We start from the raw sequence: 21550 nt of genomic DNA, 5'->3' as shown, positions 1-21550 counted from the left end.
ACATTAGGAGATACACAGTTGCACAATATTTACCAACAGAAAGTGTGAAACAGAAACATTGTGCAATAACCGAGGTATAAACTTTCAAGGCTAACAAACACGTAAAGTATGCTGTGCCCAGCTGAAAGTTGCATGTCTTCTCCATTATTTTACCCATAATGCCGTCAAGGATTTTGAGTGATTCTTTCAAGTAGTTTAGTCTGTTTTCTACTTTCACCCTTGTGCACTCTGTGGGTTTTTCTCAAAGTCTATTCACAGTGCAAGAATGAAGAAAGGAGGCAGCTTGTTGTCAGAAGAGAGAGGAAGTTGGGCGAGCTCGTGCATTGTTCAGCCAGAGCAGGGCCCAGAGCAATGCCAATTGGCCAATATTCTAAAGACCCGGCTCGTACTTATATGTAACGTCCGATTAAAAAATTGGGGAAATCAGCAAAACATGGTATTATTCCCTTTTTTAAATGAAAACGTAAAATATAAAACTCCAAGTTATTTGATTGTGTTTTAGAACTTTATGAACTGTATTAAGTAACCCTAACTTTTTACAGACTGGAGGGAAAAAAGTAAAAGAAGATTTTAATCACAATATGATTCCAATGACCGCTACAGTCAATGACAGAATTCTAAAACATGAACAAAGGCCCAGTATTATTCTAAGAAGAATATGCAAATAAAGTTGAAATAAAACTTAAAGAATAAAACCTTTCGACAGATATATATTTATTCTTGCAATTAATTGTTCTCCCTGTCTAAAGCGAGCTTGTACCTTTCTCCACGCCCATCAATATAGCCAATTTATCACTGCCTGACATATGTTAAAAGCTCTACCTGCCTCCTGAAAGGCACACAACATTCTTCACTGAAAGGTAATCTAAGAGCCAGAGAACTTGCCTCTCCCAGGTGTCAACACACTGTGATACTATATAAAGTCTTCACACTGGCTTCCATCTGAGCAACCTCATCATATTGAAGACATGAAGGTCATCTGCTGTACCCTTCTGGCTGTAGCCATGCTTTCTGGGATAGGTAAGTTCTCTAACAGGAATTACATTTTTGGTTTAATAACAAGAAGATACCTCAACAATGAAACCCAATCCAACCTGTATCCTGCTGGGCTGGATGACATGTGTGGCCTTGTGTTTTGTAGAATCTGGTATTATGGGTTGAAGTGATAGAGAACTATGGGCCAGATGCAGGAAACGTTTAGCGACTCGCAAACGGCAAAAATTGCCGTTTGCGAGTCGCTAAACGCGTTTCCCTATGCAGAAATGCATATTGTGAGTCGGTACCGACTCGCAATATGCATTTCAGAATCGCAAATAGGAAGGGGTGTTCCCTTCCTATTTGCGATTCGGAGTGGAATGCAATACCATTTGCGACCGCATATGCGGTCGCAAAGGGTATCGCAGTTACCATCCACTTCAAGTGAATGGTAACCCACTCGCAAATCGGAAGGGGTTCCCACGGGACCCCTTCCAGTTTGTGAATGGACTCAAAACATTTTTTTCAGGGCAGGTAGTGGTCCAAGGGACCACTGCCTGCCCTGAAAAAAAAACGAAACTAAAGGTTTCGTTTTATTTTTAAGTGCAGCTCGTTTTCCTTTAAGGAAAACGGGCTACACTTAAAAAAAAAAAAAAAAAACTGCTTTATTGAAAGCAGTCACGAACATGGAGGTCTGCTGACGACAGCAGGCCTCCATGTTTGCGAGTGCCTAGACTCGCTATGGGGCCGCAATTAGCGACCCACCTCATTAATATTAATGAGGTGGGTCATTGCGACCCCATAGCGAGTTGCAGACGGTGTCTGAGACACCGTTCTGCATACCAATTTGCGAGTTGCAAATTGGATTTTTCCTACATCTGGCCCTCTGTCAGAAGCCAGTGTTTATTATTACAGCCTCCCAGGGCTGAATCACCTATTTTATTTATTTACTTATTTTAGCAATTATTAATAGTGTACTACATCACCAGGCGGTATAGTGTTTTACAGAGTTAACTCAATTTCCGTTTCATAATGACGGACATGTAGTTGAAGGGAGAGTCAGAAGCCATAGATAAAAGGGTAGGGTAGAAGAAAAAAAGAAATACAGTAAAATCAAAAGGACCGTCAGACATTTTTCAGATATCAGATATACAAATGGAGTCTGAGCGTTCAGTAGACTGAGTAACAAAGTTCTTTGTTCCACAGAGGGCAGTTGTGAAATTGGCTCTGTCAGTGCTTAATTTGAGTCAGTGGTTCTCGGTGCTCAGCAATTTCATGTAGCTGTCAACTCCAACATTTATGACTGTTTCTCTGCATAAAGTTGAGCACAACATTTCTTTTTTTTACTAATTCAATCTACATTAAAATGTCTAATGACTGCCACCCATGCCCTTTTTATAACTTTTTGGCCTAGAATAGTGTGAATTGTCACACTTTAGGGGTGTAGTGGTTGGTAATTGTGTTGGCAGGGGCAGTCGGTGGTGCAAGCTAAGATAAATTCCTGGCAAAGGCCCTGCACCTTACTTTATTTTTTAATTTATTTTTACAAACTAGGCGCTCGGTTTAGCTAGATGCCAGTTGGGTTTGTGCTCCAGATCTTATAAAGGCGTCCTCTAAGGAAATGAGAGAATGTTTGTTGTTTCCTAAACAGGAGTATTTCCCAGAGAAGAGAGTCTATGCTTAGGAAGAATTGGCAAATTCCACTAGGTTAGATTTTTCTCAGTTGGTAGTCGGGTGCCTCTTTGTGGAGGACTTTGTGTACAATAGAGCCTAGCCGTAAGTTGCTTCTTGCTTCAATGTATAGACACTGCGCAGTGGCACACAGAGAGGTGACGTAGTCAGAATGTTTGATTTCTGAGCCTAAGTAGGTTACCAGTTAAAAAGGAGCTCCCATACAAGAGAGAACTAATGAATTAAAGACCCTTTGAGGAATGAAGGGCTTGAGTCTTTTCAGAAGTCTGAGCTGATGGTGGTCAGTTATTGCTCGAACAGAAACGTGGGCTTGTATGTTGACTTTCTTTCCCGGACTATAGCGCAGAGAGTTTGTGCTGTCAACGAGCTGGTTTGCCATCTAGAGTAATTAGTGAGGTGGGCCATGATTGAACTGAGGGCGATTTATGCAGAGGCCTGATAACATGAAATTCTGTTTCAAGGGGGCTCAGTTTGAGATGATGATCAGTCATCAAAGATAGGATGGTTGTTAGAATTGGGGTTCAGGGAGGAGAGACTGACGTACAGTTGGGTGCCATCTGCGTGAAAGGTATAGGTAATGGAGTGAGTGATGGGTAATGACTGGAGTAATGTGGAACAGAAAGATTATGGGGCAAATTTATTAGGATTTTGCATTGGGGTTATGTCACTTTTGTGGTATTTTCTAAGCAAGGCAAAGCCACTTTGCGTGATTTAGTAAATACAAAGTAGTGCACTGCAGCTCACAGCGCTGCCTTGCGTAACCTTGCGTTGGGAATGCATTTCTTGTGGGGAGCATGGGAGTTCCCATATATCCACCCATGCATTTTAGTGCATTCCCAGATTTACTAAAGCTAGTAAACCTTGGAGCATGTCAAAATGCTATGCTTTCCCCAGTGAGGCATAAGAAGGAATCATATGTTTATTTCTCCTAATTACTTCCACTTTCTTTGTGCGCTGCAAAATGCAAGATGCAAAATGAAAGAGGAATATGTCTCTAAGGATTGATTTTGGAGCAGCACAAAAACAATCATGCCCGCAGTGCAAGCATCCTTGCACTGTGGTGCAATGATGCCTGCTTTGATGTTAGTCACTAAACAAATACAAGAACAACCCAGAATGCCCATGTGAACCTGGGTATAATTATCACAAAATACAAATCCACATGAAACTCACTTACAATCAATTAAAATATTAAAGTGGAAAAATCGAGCAAATAATTCTTAAACGAAGACGAAAATCATCTGTGTAGAATCTTTAAAAAAACTCCACTGAATCCAGTAGTGTTTTTAATGCTTTGAAAGCTGCATCCGCATATAATGGTGAATCATTTTTATAAGTATACTTTAGGAAAATAAACAGAGTGATAGTTGAAACAAGAGATCCCCAAGTGAGTAAAGAGACACCACACAGTTCTGTGACCTTTGGTGTATCTCACAAAGACAGACTCTTATTAACTTATGAAGTATGCTTGTCAGTACATTGATAATTCAAAACATAATCGAAGAGTTCTTGTCCGATTAATCGGATTTGTTTATTGCTTTATGGTGTGGTGTCACTTTTCTCACTTGGGGATCACTTGTTTCAACTTGTTTCAAAGTTAACCATGAGTTAACCAGTAGCAAGATTTTTTGGTATTATATTTAAATAGATTGTAAATGAGTTTCACGTGGATTTGTATTTTGTGATGATGATGCTTTGATGTTATTCTTCACAAAGTGCACCTGCGCTAGGAGAGAGTAGAAATGTGCTGTAGCTCTGTAAATATGGAGCTATTCTGTCCTTTCCCTTTCATGCAACTCAGCACAGCAACTTTGCTTGCTGCCCTCCACTGTGTGAACAGTTAGTAAATGTGTGATGAGGGTGCTTGAATACTGTTATTATGACCTTCGGAGCTTCCCTTTGCAGGCTCTGGCATGACTGCCCAAGAAACCACCCCATGCACTAAAATGCATGAGCGTGCAATGCATTGGAAGCATTAAAAGGTTACTTACAAATAATATTTTTGAACTGTGATTCTGGTAAACGTTACATTATTCAACTACAAGACAGAAATAACACAGCCTTCTGATTGGGGAGTACTTTAGGCGAAGCTGAAAACCCTATTTTCAGCAGTTTCTGAAGAAAAATAATGAATTGCTGTGGTTCTTGAGAGAAAGGAAAGGAGTTCAAAGGTTTGTCGTAGTTCTCCGTCGTAGGGAGGGTACACATTTTGGAGTTTTCAGCTGCATAATGTTTTTGCCCCTGCAGCCTGCTGTCCCCTGGAGACAGTTAAGAGCCGGTGGTGAGCTCGCTTCCGGACGTGATTTGGAGCTAATGCTGTTCACTTAGGACTATGGGCCTGATTCTAACTTTGGAGGACGGTGTTAAACCGTCCCAAAAGTGGCGGATATACCACCTACCGTATTACGAGTCCATTATATCCTATGGAACTCGTAATACGGTAGGTGGTATATCCGCCACTTTTGGGACGGTTTAACACCGTCCTCCAAAGTTAGAATCAGGCCCTATGTGATGTCAAATTTTCTCGGGTGGCAACAGTATCTTTCTTGACACGAAGAAGAAGCCATAACCGGGTCAAGGGGACTGACAGCAAAATGGCATCCGCCAAGTCTATTTGTGATACAGTATGATCAATATGCAGACAGACCCTTATAGCGGATATAAGGGGGGGGTCAGAGGGTTCCTTTAGTGAGCGCCTGTTGATGCGGGGTTCCAGTGAGAGAGTGATATCAGTGGTAGATAAGCATTTTAGGGTCAGTTTGAGACAGTTTTATGGGAATTTAAATTGGGAAGGCTGTTGGATTTTCACCTACCTGGAACTGAGGGTTAAAAAGAAATTTTTAGGGTCGAGTGCGCAAACGCTCTAGCCTGCCGTAATCTCTCTTTGACCACGCCCACCACATGCTCATCAGTTTCGTTGGTTCGTGGGCTTGCCTTTTAACAATTACTTGATTTTATTTGTGAAAGGCATACATACATCATGCATTTTCTGGTGTTTAGCCCCCCTCGAGTGCACCCGTCAACTATGGAAACATACAAGACTCCATGTTTTCAGCATGGTTTCTGAACTACTTTTTTTTCCCTATGCAGCGCGATCTCGCTTCACAGTTGCTGATACATTTGACTGCGATTTAACTTCTGTTTCATTTTGTGTGCTCCTTCACGCTCATGGCGTGGTGCTTTAACTCAGTTCGCTTATGTATAACTGTATTACTTTTCATTTTCATGTGGCAATAAAAGTCCAGTTAGGACTTTACAAAGCTAATAGCTCCAAGTCGAGCAAATCCGAGAGCCATTGCATTGCAAATGCTAGTTTTGATAGGTGTCTTTATGTAGAACCAGAGGGCATATTTACAATGCCTCTGCAGCCTCTGCGGCCAATGCCTCTGCGTCACTTTTCTGACACTCCGGCTGCTCAGTATGCCCGCATATATTTTCAAGGTCAAATAAAGCCACCTTGTGTGGTTTTTCATGCCTTATAAATATGGCTTCTTTTCACGCATGCCTGTGTGAAAGGGGCCTTCCATGGGTGTTGCTTTGGGTGTGCCTACGTGTTGGACTTTTGCTTATGCAGGGTCATCCCCAGTCTTTTTTCGCCTCCTGCCTCCTACTTTTTTCTGACATGTTGCTGTTGGCTTTTCAACTCTGAGCACTTTACCACTGCTAACCAGTGCTAAAGTGCATATGCTCTCCTGTTTAAATTGTATGTAAGTGGTTCATCCATGATTGGCATATTTGAGTTACTAGTAAGTCCCTAGTAAGGTGCACTAGAGGTGCCAGGGCCTGTAAATCAAATGCTACTAGTGGGCCTGCAGCACTGGTTGTGCCACCCACATAAGTAGCTCTGTAATCATGTCTCAGACCTGCCACTGCAGTGTCTGTATGTGTATTTTTACACTGTAAATTCGACTTGGCAAGTGTACCCACTTGCCAGGCCTAAACCTTCCCTTTCCTTACATGTAAGGCACCCCTAAGGTAGGCCCTAGGTAGCCCCAAGGGCAGGGTGCAGTGTATGGATGAGGTAGGACATATAGTAATGTGGTTTATATGTCCTGACAGTGAAATACTGCCAATTTCGTTTTCACTGTTGCAAGGTCTGTCTCTCTCATAGGATAATATGGGGGCTACCTTTAAATATGATTAAAGTGTAGATTCCCCTAGAGAGTAGATGGACATGTGGAGTTTGGGATCCCTGAACTCACAATTTAAAAATACATCTTTTAGTAAAGTTGATTTTAAGATTGTGAGTTTGGAAATGCCACTTTTAGGAAGTGAGCATTTTCTTGCTTAAACCATTCTGTGACTCTGCCTTGTTTGTGGATTCCCTGTCTGGGTCAGTTTGACAGTTGGGTTGTTTTTCACCTCACACCAGACAGTGACACAAAGGGAGCTGGGGTGTAATCTGCATTTCCTGATTAGCCATCTCTGCTAGGAGGGAGGGGTGGAGTGGTCACTCTCATCTGAAAGGACTGTGCCTGCCTCTGACAATGCTGTCTCCAACCCCCTGGTGTGTGTCTGAGGCCTTGCCTGGGCAAGGCAGGATTTCACAAGAAGGTGTGAGTCCCCTTTGAAGGAAGGTGACTTCAAAGACTAAAATGGGTATAAGAAGGGCACCCAAACTTACAAACTTTAGAAACACTTCTGGAACCAAGGGGAACCGCTGCCTGGAGAAGAGCTGATAGCTGAGGAAAACGTGCTGCCCTGCCTGTGACTGTGCTTTGTGGAGCTTTCCTGCAGTGCTGCTTCTGCCAGAGTAAGAGGGCAAAGACTGGACTTTGTGTGCCTTCCATCTTGAAGAAGAAATCTCCAAGGGCTTGATGTAGAGCTTGCCTCCTGTTGTTGAAGTCTCAGGGATAGCAAAGACTTCTTCCTGCCAGCACCTGGAGTCTCTGGAGAGACCCCTACTCTGCTCTGTGGTGCCCTTCCAGTTCCTGGGACCCTGAAAGGAGAGGCTGGCAGCCTAAGGACAAAAATACACGCACCGAGCGCCGTGCGGAGAAAAGATCGACGCGAATCCGATCGCGGCTGAGAAAACGACGCGACGCCGGCTCCGCAGCTGAGAAACGACGCCGCAGGAAACGCGACCGGAGAATCGACGCCCGGAGCAGGAGAAACGACGCGCAGCATCGCTGACGAAGGCTGAGAGATCGCAACCTGCGCCGCAGGACTTTCGGACCGTCGCGTGGCTGGCTTTTTCGACGCGCATCGCCGTGCCGAGTTGTTTTCGACGCATATAACCGTGCAGGGTTATTTTCGACGCACACCGCCCGTGCGGGGTTATTTTTGACGCAAACCAGGTACATTTACACGCTAGCAGCGCTAGTGTGTTGTTACAACTACCTAAAGACTCTTTTTACTTTAAATCTTTAAAAAATCATAACTTGACTTGTGTATGTTGGATTTTTGTCGTTTTGGTCTTGTTTTGTCTAGATAAATATTTCCTATTTTTCTAAACTGGTGTTGTGTCATTTTGTAGTGTTTTCATTAAGTTACTGTGTGTGTTGGTACAAATACTTTACGCCCAGCACTCTGAGGTTAAGCCTACTGCTCTGCCAAGCTACCAAGGGGGTAAGCAGGGGTTAGCTGAGGGTGATTCTCTTTTATCCTAACTAGAGTGAGGGTCCTTGCTTGAACAGGGGGTAACCTGACTGTCAACCAGAGACCCCATTTCTAACATTGGTGACCAGCGGTCGGGATTGGACTTGTATTTGTACTTGACATACAGTAATTAAGTGTACACTACTGTTTTGATCTCAGACCACTACGTGACCACATACTACTTGTTTGGTGATCTTTTGATTTTTCTCTTAAGGACTCTTTTTATTCTACTTCCATGATTTTGCTGATCCCTTGACTGATTCTTTTTACTTCATTGGGAAATTATTTTTTTTCTGCCTTTTGGAACTTTGCACTTGTGACCATCATGTCTCAATCTGGAGATGCAACAGCTGGAGCTGTGTTTAAAATGGAGAAACTGAAGGAGTACTCAGTTGCTCAATTGAAACAGTTCCTTAAAGATCTTGACTGTCCCACTGAGAGCTCCACCAGGGAGGGGGAGCTGCAACAGGCACAGAGGGCCTGGGTGACAATCAAGAAGGCTGGAAGGCACACAGAGGAGGAGAATATGGGGGGGGGAGTGCAGAGGATACACAGTGGTGTAGTGGAGGAACCTGTTACGCCTGGGGGGAGGGTCCCCAGGAGGGATGGCAGGGTGTCACCCAAGGGTCTGACTCCTGAAGAGTTACAGGACAGACAGGCAGAGAGGGAGTTCCAATGGGAGATGAAAAAGCTCAATTGGGAGTTGGAAGAAAGGAGGAGGAACTTAGAGATTAAAAAAATGATTTATGCTTACGAGCTTAAATTGAAAGAGCTGGAAGTCATGAGGGCTGAGTCCAGCTGGAATGGTGGCAGCAACAATTGTATATCCAGTGATGCTGCAGAAGTGCACATGCCCAGAGAGGTGGTGCCCTACTTGAAGGAGGGAGTTAACACACGCCAGGAGGTTCAGGGGTATGAGGTAGCTCCAGTGATGCACAGGGTCCCTGAGGTGGATTGGGGGACTGGCATGGGGAGTCATATTCCTACTGGTGGGAGGGACACTCTACTGACTCTAGGTGAGAGTGACAGGGAGAGGGGTTCCCCCCAGGTAGAAGTCCTGGTTATGGAGTGTGAAAACATCCCAGAAGAGTGTGGGTTGAGTGTCAGGGACAGTCAGGTACTGTCTCACCAGTCTCAGGAGGGTGATGTGGGGTGCTTTTTCAAGGCAGAGTCACTGGATGGTTGGGTGAAGGGTACTTTGGTTAATTCATGTGAGGGGCTGAGTGATGTAATTGCTGGAGAGCATATGTCTAGTCCTTATTTTCCAGAGCTATGCCAACACCGGGTGGAGTGTGAGTTCTCTGACCCCAGGGAGCTTACAATGGAGGCAGACTTCTGGGTGAGTACCAGAGAGTCTGAAGAGGCATTTGGGGGTGCTCCTGAGAGGAGTGGTCTAGGTAGTTCCCAACCAGGTGAGGTAGGGAAGGATTGTAGTGTCCCAGGTAGGTCCCAGTGTAGTGGGATGGGTGAGGGACCCCATGTCCAGTCTCAGAGGAGAGGGAATGGGGATGGGTTGAGGCCCAAGGTGCCCGAGATCCGGTCCCAGGTCCTGGAGGGTTCCCTGCGGGAACACCAGGAGGGGAGCCTAGCCTGTACCATAGGGCCATCTGTTGAGGGAGACCCCACAGTGTCAGGAGAACTTGGGGGGGCGGCTGTAGCCAGCGTCCCACCAGTTCTGGTGTCTGGCAGTACCACTCCTAGTGAGGGGGTGCAGAAGTCCAGACAGAGGGTTGAGAGGGGGTTGCGGACCCCAGTGGAGAACCTGGAGGGTAAGGGGTCAGCTCTGAGAGCAGAGCCCGCCATGAATGACCTTGGTGAGACCATTTCTGGGCTGGGGGGAATCCAGACTCTGTCACATGGGCAGAGGTCAGGAGACCTGCGCCAGCCAGACTCTTGTATGGCCCTTCGGGACAGTGTGTCCCTTGAGGGGGGTAAGTGTGCCCCCCTGGAAGTCCTGGTGTGCCAGGCCATGGTTCAACCGCAGGGTGGTGACTCTGGGTTGAATGATCAGGTTCAGGGGGTAAACTCTGACCTGATGGGGGGTAAGTGTGCTCCCAAAGAAGTCCTGGTGTGCCAGGCAGTGGTTCAACCGCAGGGTGGTGACCCTAGGTTGGATGACCAGGTTCAGAGGGTAAACTCTGACCTGGTAGGGGGTAGGTATGCCCCCCAGGAAGTCCTGGTTTGCCAGGCAGTGATCCAGTCTGTGGGTACAGACCCTGGATTGGGAGGCCAGGTTAAGGGTGTCCCCCCTGACCTGGAGGAAGGGGCTACTGCTAACAGTGCCCCTACCATGTTATCTTCTGGGGGGGCCACTCCTAGTTGGGTGGTTCAGGACCCCAGAAGAGAGGGCAGGGGGAGGGAAGCCTCACCCCTGGCCCTGGTCCAACCTGAAGGTACAGACCCCAGGTTGGAGGATCAGTTGCAGGTTAACATCCCTGCACTGATGGAAGAATTGTGCAGGACTGCTTCTACAAGCACCCTGACAGTTTTTGACTCTGGGGGTGCCGCTTCTGCAGGGAGGGTACAGAGCCCCAGAGGGGAGGACCAGGGTCAGGTTAACATCCCTGACCTGGTGGAAGAGAGAGTGGTCAAAGGGTGCCAGGCACCTGGGGCTACCACCCCCCACTCTCCACAGTCACAGTGGTTAGAGAGGCCTGAGGTCGGGCTCTCATCCCTGACAGTTGTCTGGGGCCACTGTGGCTTGCTGTCCTGGTGGACAGAGTTGCCCTTGGGGGGGGGAGGGCGAGAGTCACACCCCGGGGGTGGAGTGGGCAACACCACTGTGTTGGCCCTGGTGGTACTATCTGCCCATGGCAATTCATCTGTGAGCAAAGTAAAGTTAGGTGCTGCACAGATGGTGTCTGTAGATGTGGAGAAGGGTTCCCCATGGGGTAGCTTAGTGGGCCCTGAGAGTATGGACAGAGGGATCCAACTGGAGTCAGGAAGGCGTAGAACTGGAACATGCCCCTGCTGTTGTGGGCCTGGGTCCCTGTTCTATCGCCCCAATCAGGGAAGTACATCAAGGTATTGATTGTTCTCCCCTGGCTTTAGGCTGGTAGGGGGTCGTGTTGGACTTTTGCTTATGCAGGGTCATCCCCAGTCTTTTTTCGCCTCCTGCCTCCTACTTTTTTCTGACATGTTGCTGTTGGCTTTTCAACTCTGAGCACTTTACCACTGCTAACCAGTGCTAAAGTGCATATGCTCTCCTGTTTAAATTGTATGTAAGTGGTTCATCCATGATTGGCATATTTGAGTTACTAGTAAGTCCCTAGTAAGGTGCACTAGAGGTGCCAGGGCCTGTAAATCAAATGCTACTAGTGGGCCTGCAGCACTGGTTGTGCCACCCACATAAGTAGCTCTGTAATCATGTCTCAGACCTGCCACTGCAGTGTCTGTATGTGTATTTTTACACTGTAAATTCGACTTGGCAAGTGTACCGACTTGCCAGGCCTAAACCTTCCCTTTCCTTACATGTAAGGCACCCCTAAGGTAGGCCCTAGGTAGCCCCAAGGGCAGGGTGCAGTGTATGGATGAGGTAGGACATATAGTAATGTGGTTTATATGTCCTGACAGTGAAATACTGCCAATTTCGTTTTCACTGTTGCAAGGTCTGTCTCTCTCATAGGATAATATGGGGGCTACCTTTAAATATGATTAAAGTGTAGATTCCCCTAGAGAGTAGATGGACATGTGGAGTTTTGGATCCCTGAACTCACAATTTAAAAATACATCTTTTAGTAAAGTTGATTTTAAGATTGTGAGTTTGGAAATGCCACTTTTAGGAAGTGAGCATTTTCTTGCTTAAACCATTCTGTGACTCTGCCTTGTTTGTGGATTCCCTGTCTGGGTCAGTTTGACAGTTGGGTTGTTTTTCACCTCACACCAGACAGTGACACAAAGGGAGCTGGGGTGTAATCTGCATTTCCTGATTAGCCATCTCTGCTAGGAGGGAGGGGTGGAGTGGTCACTCTCATCTGAAAGGACTGTGCCTGCCTCTGACAATGCTGTCTCCAACCCCCTGGTGTGTGTCTGAGGCCTTGCCTGGGCAAGGCAGGATTTCACAAGAAGGTGTGAGTCCCCTTTGAAGGAAGGTGACTTCAAAGACTAAAATGGGTATAAGAAGGGCACCCAAACTTACAAACTTTAGAAACACTTCTGGAACCAAGGGGAACCGCTGCCTGGAGAAGAGCTGATAGCTGAGGAAAACGTGCTGCCCTGCCTGTGACTGTGCTTTGTGGAGCTTTCCTGCAGTGCTGCTTCTGCCAGAGTAAGAGGGCAAAGACTGGACTTTGTGTGCCTTCCATCTTGAAGAAGAAATCTCCAAGGGCTTGATGTAGAGCTTGCCTCCTGTTGTTGAAGTCTCAGGGATAGCAAAGACTTCTTCCTGCCAGCACCTGGAGTCTCTGGAGAGACCCCTACTCTGCTCTGTGGTGCCCTTCCAGTTCCTGGGACCCTGAAAGGAGAGGCTGGCAGCCTAAGGACAAAAATACACGCACCGAGCGCCGTGCGGAGAAAAGATCGACGCGAATCCGATCGCGGCTGAGAAAACGACGCGACGCCGGCTCCGCAGCTGAGAAACGACGCCGCAGGAAACGCGACCGGAGAATCGACGCCCGGAGCAGGAGAAACGACGCGCAGCATCGCTGACGAAGGCTGAGAGATCGCAACCTGCGCCGCAGGACTTTCGGACCGTCGCGTGGCTGGCTTTTTCGACGCGCATCGCCGTGCCGAGTTGTTTTCGACGCATATAACCGTGCAGGGTTATTTTCGACGCACACCGCCCGTGCGGGGTTATTTTTGACGCAAACCAGGTACATTTACACGCTAGCAGCGCTAGTGTGTTGTTACAACTACCTAAAGACTCTTTTTACTTTAAACCTTTAAAAAATCATAACTTGACTTGTGTATGTTGGATTTTTGTCGTTTTGGTCTTGTTTTGTCTAGATAAATATTTCCTATTTTTCTAAACTGGTGTTGTGTCATTTTGTAGTGTTTTCATTAAGTTACTGTGTGTGTTGGTACAAATACTTTACGCCCAGCACTCTGAGGTTAAGCCTACTGCTCTGCCAAGCTACCAAGGGGGTAAGCAGGGGTTAGCTGAGGGTGATTCTCTTTTATCCTAACTAGAGTGAGGGTCCTTGCTTGAACAGGGGGTAACCTGACTGTCAACCAGAGACCCCATTTCTAACACTATGCAACACCCATGGACTCTGATGCGTTCCTAGATTAACAAGGCTAGGAATGCATAAGATTCCTAGGCCACTCCAGGGATGATGTAAAAGTGGCGCAATGAGGAGAAATAATTATTTCTCCTCATTTGTTGCTTACATAGGAGGAAGACACCATTAATGATTGTTTATGTGCAGGAAGGTGTTCCTTTCTGCACATAAACAATCATCCCTGCAACACAGACTCCCTTGCACCACCGCGCTAGGCAGCCAATTGTGCGCCAGCTCAGAGGAAAGTACAGGGATGCGTTGCATTGCTGCAAATACGATGCATCCCTGCACTTTACTAATGATGCAGCATGGTGCAGCAAGCTGACTTGCGGACCACGCTGCGTCAATTTTTTGTAAATATGGGCCCAAGTGTCTTTCACACACTGATTTATGCTGACTCTAGAGTCCGCTCTGTGGCTGAGAGGTCTGGTAGTCAGAATCGAATAGCTAGATTCAAAACTGACCAAGAGATTGCCAATCTTTACCAATTGTTTACATATGAGCCAGATAAGTCAAACCACTTTGGGGTTTAATTGAGAAAAACAATTCTGGGATCCAGATGGTTTTGCTGCCTTTTAAGGCGGACAGTCGAAGTAGATGTGCGCTAGTAGTTAGATCTGCTGACTTTGGAACCAGGATCTAGTTCTGGCCTCAGCTCTTGGCTCAATACCATGTGATTTTGGGCAAATCACAGAATCCCTTTGTGTCTCACATTTTTTAAATGGATATGTGTAATTTCCATTTGATGATCACCATCAAATCATCTCCCATCCCACCATGCTATGCACAGTGTATCATTGCTTCCTAACCAGATTTGCCCTATATAAATACCAGTGCAGCATAAGGTGCTGCTGATAGGTCAAGCAATATGGATGACAAAGGTCAAAGTCATCCAATTTGCAATGAGTGTCCCTGAAAATCCTTAAGAACCCATGAAGTGGCTGTCTTTGTGCTAAAGCCATATTGGTAGTCAGCACTACAGTGATGAATCAGTGGTTTACATTGATGAATTTGAATAGTAGCTCATCATTCAGTGGATGTCCTAGCTTGAAGACTTGAGGTCTGAAATTAGCACATTAAGAGGGAAGGATTGATTTTTTCACAATAGGGCTCATCTGTTTCAGATTTGCCCCCTCCTTTTAGTTTGCATCTACTGCTATAGGAGACTTCCAGTCTAAAATGTTAGCACACTTTTTCGCTGACCAGACATATATACAAACCTAGATGTATGCCTGCCACTCTGGCTTCTGCAATGAAACTTTCAACTCGAAGGGCGACATCCTCTTAGTGAGCAAGAGAGAGCAGTGGACAGTGGCTGTAGGGGATCCCTAGCATCTGGCAAAAAGATTCAGGGCATATGTATAGTTTTTTATGCAAACTGCACTAACGCAGTTATAAGTTTAGCACCTGCTTGTGCCATTCCTGAGCACCAGCCGGGCGCCATATTTATGGAATGGTACAAGCTGGTGCAAAGGGTGGGCTAGAGCAAAACAAAGGGCCTCATTTACAAGCGGCCTGTGCTGCATCTGCATCACCTTTTTAGATGCACTGGCAGCGCAGGCTGCAGGGCCATATTTACAAGGCCTTGCAGAGCCACCTTGCGTGGCTTTTCATGGCCTTCTAAATATGGCCCACTTTCACTCCTTACTCTGTGTAAAAGGGGTGTTCCATGGATGTTGCTGTGGGTGTTCCGACGCAACACCCATAGAATCCGACGCTTTCTCAGATTTACAAGGTTTAGTAAACCTGAGAATGTGTCAATTTCCTACGCCACCAGGGTGGTGCAACTGGGAGAAATAACAATATTTTTCCCTGTTAATTTCTTCTTTCTGTGGCACATATAGAAGGAGGAAAACGTCTCTTATGATTGTTTTTGTCCAGGAAGGTGTTCCTTCCTGCACAAAATCCATCATCTCGCAACACAGGCATGCTTGCATCATGGTCAAGGGTGCCTGTGTTGGTGCGTAGCAGCAATTTGTGCAGCAGCGCAGGCAAATAGGACAGGAATGTGCTGTATCTTTTAGATATGGCACATTCCTGCCCTTTTCTTTTGCACAGAAAAAGGCATGCAAAGTTGGCCTGCGCCAAAGCTTTGTAAATGAGGCCCTAAGTGTCATAGTAGTCAACAGGGGACCTCTTGATGAAACCCTGCACATACGGTGATCATATTTTACTCTAATTGTATCTATAAACATAAATCCACTAAGGAAACTACAAATCTACTGCAATGGTGTCAGTCAAAATACAACAAGATCCAGGGAGCCATGCTGGGTGTTGGCCCCCTATGGGGAGAAGTTACTGACTATATGAAGAATACTCACATACCTCAGCAATGTAACACCTTACTAAAATGAAGTCGACAAGGACAGTGACCTGTAGAAATCAGACAAAATAATACTATTCAAAAATGTTCTTATGCACAATCCATTCCTCTTATGTAAATAGTTCTATCACCCTTTGGGGTTGAGTGCACTTGCCATAGAATTCCAAATAAATAAACAATTTCAGATACCTCTATATTCTTCTTAACAGCTTAGTCTACAACCGGTACAGAAATATTGCAACTGGACATAAATTTTGCACTGTTCTTGGGACATACTCTGAGCTGTATTCAAAGGTTTGTTTTGTGGTTGCAAGAGGAGTAACGATATGATAATCATTTTGGTCTTCCTACAATTAGTAGTTCAACCACAGCTGCTATGCCACATCTTCAACACCAAGACTTAACGTCTGCCAATCTGATATACACCAGTTTACAATGCAAAGGTCATTATCACTACTGCATTTTGTCCAAGGGACTCTTTGTCACCTTCTACTGGGTTGTCCTTTTCTACCGAATACTTAACGTTGCCTGTAATTATCCTGATTCTCAATGCCAGTGTACATAAAACCATAAGAATGTTTGTTTTGTTGATGAGAATTATCATAAAAGGTAATGCAAAGTATAGCACACATAGAATCAATTACAAACACAGTGTAAAGCAAAAAGCACAAATACCAGAAAGATCACTATAATATTGGTTATATTGGAAATCTGATAAACTTAAAACATCTATGTAAGTAGTGTTGAGTGAAAAAGGTGCCCACGTGGTGGATATAATTACAAATAAATGAGATATAGACTGCGCATATCCAAAGGCTGGTACCAGTTTGCAGAAGTGATATAAATTGTAGAAAGGACATCCTTTATCAGGAACAAGGAAGCAAGGTGTCGTTGACAGTGTTTCGCCCCAGTCATAAGTCTAGTGTCAACATCAGGACACAGGTAGTGAAGACTGAGCCCTGCATTGAAAGGACTGCTATTTCATTGGATCTAGGGTCAAGAATGTACAAGCTATTCTGCATGTGGGGATTTGGTAAAAATCTGGAAGCTTGCAGCTGTACAGAGAAAATAAATAGTGGTCAGGCAGGTCCGAAGTCGTGCCAATGCTGCTATAGTTGTTATATGAGAGGCACGCCAAGATTGTGCCCTTGTGACCTCAGTATGCCTGTCATATCATCTGGACATTCCTTCAGATCATCATTGCAGCAGCCTTCTATCTAGATCTATAGGTTTTTACTTTATTCTCTTCTGTATGGTCCAATCGTGTAATATCAGCACCTCCATACCATAAGAAGCCACTTTGAGTTCCAATCTTCTGCCATACCTTGCAGTCGATTGTTTGACATACACGTTACCAATGCCTTTGCTGTCAGTATATCCCCTCTTCCAAGAGCCTGTACTTTAGCAATCCAGGCCTTCTCCAACAAATCCTCTTACCTGGTAGAATGATCCGACACCTGAACCTGTCCGTTGTCTCTTTGCCGCAAAATCTGTGAGTATCCTTGCCACTGCTCCTCAACTCTTCCATTCACTCACCAGTCTCTGAAGCCCCATATCACATCTGTGAACTGAGCCTCTGAATAAATGATGTCTGGTCACTGCACCTGACTCTTCCCATTGAGCTCCACAAAGGCTGCCATTTCCTCTAACATGCTTTTCCATGGCTGCAAATGTCACAGCATCAGCATCAGACAGATCCATGTTTGAACAGGAAGAGTCACTTTGCCCTCCAGGTGCCAGACTTTATTCTTTTGTGTTACATTTCCATGTTACACAGGTGTTTTATACCAGCACAGGAGAGATCCACAAGTGGGCCTTTTTATGCACAGATTCTATCTAGTACTTAATTTGTGCCAGTGGTGTGGGTAGCAGGCATCAGCAATCATTTTTAGGAACTATCATCAGGCATTGACCCAGAGGAAGAGAGAGAATTGCATAAAAAAGAGAAGAAAGAAGAAAGAGAGAGATAGGAAATAAGAGGCAAAGCAAGAAAGAAGGGATAAACAAGAACCTGCAAGAGTGAGACAAAGAGACAGGATGTGTAGGCTGGTAGCATAAGGAGGTCTCAGAGGGAATTAAGGCTATTGAAACTTGGGGACTCATTTACAAGGAATTTGTGCCATGGTCACCTCATTTTCTTTTACGCAATGGTGGCGCAAGAAGTGCTTTACACTGCTCCACAATTACAAACTGACGCATTGGGCCCAATATATCAGTTTATAAAGCCTTGCGTCACATTCTACCCGCACAAGGCATAATGTATACAAGGTAGGAGTTCCCTCAGGAAAAGCCATACATTTCACTGCGTCGTTCCGTGACTTCACTGCGCGAGAATTTAACTCCTGCTCAGAGCTCCACAGGGTTTTCTTGTGACATCCATCAGTTTCTAATAGAAATGCCCTTCAATGGCTCTAGGCTATTTGTAGTAAAAGTGAATTTAGCCTTAGAACGATTGAAAGAGAGCAAAGCCACTGCTTGTTCTTTAGGACTAGCTCCTTCTGCTCGGCAGCTTCCCAAACAAACTTGCCTCTTTTCAGTCTTCAGCAGGGAATGCCACGAGAGGCAATGTCAGTACATACCTCAGCAACAACAGGCTTTCCAGTTTTTTTGAGGTAGGGGGTGGGGAGCATGCCGACAGTGTTAAAGTTTCTAGAGGCAACAATGTACCCAAATCGCAGCAATCCCTCCTGTCACTGCCACAAAATTGCTTGAATTTGTCCGCAGCAGAACACAGTCACCTGGTATGAAGCCAAATCAGCTTCTAGCCCCCCAGGCGGAGCAGCATCACATCTGACCAATGGGTACTTCAGATTGTGAAACACCATTGCTCCCTACACTTCCTGTCACATGCTCCAGATAAGTCACCTGCAGCTCAACACCTACAAGAGGACCACTTGTCCATGCTTTGATTAGGAAATAGAGCTCTCTTGGCCAACAGAGCAATGGTAAGAGTGCTGGCATCAGAGATCAGGGACCGTCTGTTACTCCTGTTTTTTTCTCTGCCCCATCATCGGTTTCTGCCCTATGAACCTCTTTCTCCTGAAGCACAAGTTCATTTTGCTTATACGGGCCCAAGTTCTGTCTGCCCTGGACCCCCAAATCTGGATAGTGGCATTGGATTTTCAGGATGCTTAATTCCACAGCCCCGTCTTTCACTTCCACAAAAGCTACCTGCAGTTTCAGGTAAGCCAAGAGCACTTTCAGTTGACTTTGCTTCCTTTTGGCCTTACCAGCTGACCTCAGTGTTCACAAGGGTGTTTGTTACAGACATTGTGGGCAGGTTGGGAATACCAGCCTTCCCATACCTTGATAATGACTGGCTACTGAAGATGGGCTCCCCTTAAACTGTTTTGAACCACCTCCAGACAACAGCTGACCTGTGGACATCATTGGGCTTTTCCAGCAACATGACAAAGTCGCACCTAACTCATAACCGATGGCTCCACTTTATTGTATCCATCTGGGACACAGTGCTTTCCTGAGCCTTCCCTCCACCTTAGTGAATCCAGGACATTCAGGCTGTGATCCTGATGTTCCAGAATTTGACCTCGGTTGCAATGAGAGTGCTTCTGAGGCTGCTTGGCCTCTTGGCTCACCGCATCCTGCTGGAGATGGTACATATGATCTCTCATCCTATGGACAACAGCGGCATACCTGCTGAAAATGGTTACGTCCCTCCACACTGGACAATCTATCATCTTGCTGGCCTTCAATGGCCTATCCAAGGAAGAAGAATGGCTCCATCACATTGATCCAAAAAGGGACCTCAGTTTTTACATTAATTGGACCAGAGGCCACCAATTGAACGATCAACTGTTTGTGGGTTTCTCTGGTGCAAAAATGGGGAAATCAGTGCAAAAGAGAATTATTTCTCCAAGGACTGTTCTATGCATTACAGTCTGCTATGGGCTAGTCATGAAACAGCCCTCAGAAGACTTGTGCAGTCACTTCACCAGAGCAAAGGCTTCTATCACTGCACTAGCATGTGTTGTGCCAGCCTTGGAAATCTGTCAGGCTGCTATGTGGATGTGCCTCCGTACATTCACAAAGTACTATTGACTGGTTTGATGGGCACCTCGCCCAATCTGTCCTGCAGAATTTCCTGGTCTGAGTAATTCCTTAGAGCCACCACCTGGGAAAATACTGATTTGGTATTTATTTAGAAGGTGGGGAACCTGTGGTTCAGAAGAACATGTTGCTCCCCTTTAGTAATCCCTTTTCTGGTAGAGACTTGATATAACTGTAAATCCTTCACTGACCCACCCACCTCGCCGTTCTATGGAAAGGGCTCATACAATCCATTAATATGATTCCAAGCTAGAGATCTGCATACTGCCATATTTTGTTTTCTATGGGCTCCACATCTGATGGCACAGATATCTGAAAGAAACTGAAGTCAGTGCAAGAAGGTGTTACAGATATAGCGTCCAGAAATCACATTTGGGGCAGGGTTGAATTCAGCATGGAGCCCCACAACACCATGTAGTGACACACAAGGGAATTGCTATTAATAATCTCCCCAACCAGTCTGGTGCTTGGGAGAAATTCCAAAGGTGAGAAATGTGATGTGATATCGAGTCTCTACCAGAAAAGGAGTTACCGAAGGCGTGCAATTTGTTCTTCTTTGCAAAATAAATCCTGATTCCACTTAGCAAAGTTCTGGCTGTGGTATTATAATTTCTGGCTGAATTCTATTGTGCTTTACTTGAATTTGCATCCAATCTGATTGAGCACACTGCAACAATCCGCATGAAGGTACAGTTCAAGCTGACATTAGTTGCAGCGAGGCCAACGAGCTCTGGTGGTGAAGTAGGTTATAGGTAGCTACAGACAGTGTAGAATCATTTGATTACCCTTCACTCCCTACACGCATAGAGAAATTGACAGGTTTTACTAATTCCACATTTCCACAGATACTTTTCGACCACACCCCCGTAGGTGAATTTCACACATATCTCCTTGAAGACATAGGAGCTGAACTGGCATACATGCATATGTCTCATACCGTGTGTGTCTCTTTCGTTTTTTCAGCACACTCGTCTTTGCACTGCTTCACATGCACTGAGCCGGCGAGCCCCGTGGGGTGTCTGACAAGCACCACGTGCAACGAAAAAGAGACCTTCTGTAAAACAAACATCACTATTTCAGCAGGTAAGGACAAATAGAAGTGTGTGTTGCCTATGACTTCAGACATGCATCGATGGATGTGGAGTCCCAGAAACAACTGGCATATGATAAATGACGTCACATACACTTTGATCCCCACAATGGCATAAAAAGACCACCCTTTCTGCTATCCATTGACCCTTATCAGCTTCCATTCTGTTGCTGAAGTAAGGCAAGAGGACAGAGCAACAGAAAATAGATATCGGGTCTAATTCACGAAGGCACACTTAGACCAAAAGTCTAAGGCCCATATTTATGAGAACCTAGTGCCATTCCAATGCCACATTAGTGTAATTTTTTTTTTATGCCAAAGTGGTGTGGGAAAGCCAAAAACTCTATGCTATATTTACAAAGTGGGACGATGCTTGCACTGCACCACTTTGTAACCCCTTGTGCCACATTATGCCTGCGCCAGGCATAATGTATGCATGGGGAGCATTCCTGCACTGGGAGGTACGAAAAAATGGCACAAAGACTTCAAATTTATCTGCATTTTTAACGCCTGCTAGAAGCAGACATTAAAATTAAAAAGGCTCCAATTGTTTTCAATGGGCCTATGGGTGCTTTGCAGGATTAG

General features: G+C 45.5%; 1 protein-coding gene across 2 annotated transcripts in view; it reads left to right on the top strand.

Annotated features, from left to right (window-relative positions):
* The first annotated feature begins 836 nt into the window (after positions 1-836).
* LOC138274915 (ly6/PLAUR domain-containing protein 2-like) overlaps positions 837-21550 on the top strand; it is an 80252-nt gene continuing 59538 nt past the window's right edge. For both annotated transcript variants that reach the window (XM_069219036.1, XM_069219044.1), the window contains exons 1-2: positions 837-1020; positions 20839-20958. In XM_069219036.1, the coding sequence (XP_069075137.1) occupies positions 969-1020; positions 20839-20958 (172 nt within the window). In that variant the 5' untranslated portion in view covers positions 837-968. The remainder of the gene's footprint in view (positions 1021-20838; positions 20959-21550) is intronic.

Source organism: Pleurodeles waltl, chromosome 2_2 (assembly GCF_031143425.1).
Source record: "Pleurodeles waltl isolate 20211129_DDA chromosome 2_2, aPleWal1.hap1.20221129, whole genome shotgun sequence".
Taxonomy (NCBI): Eukaryota; Metazoa; Chordata; class Amphibia; order Caudata; family Salamandridae; genus Pleurodeles; species Pleurodeles waltl.
Note: the sequence above shows the minus strand (reverse complement) of the source record. Positions and strands in the feature narration are given on the sequence as shown.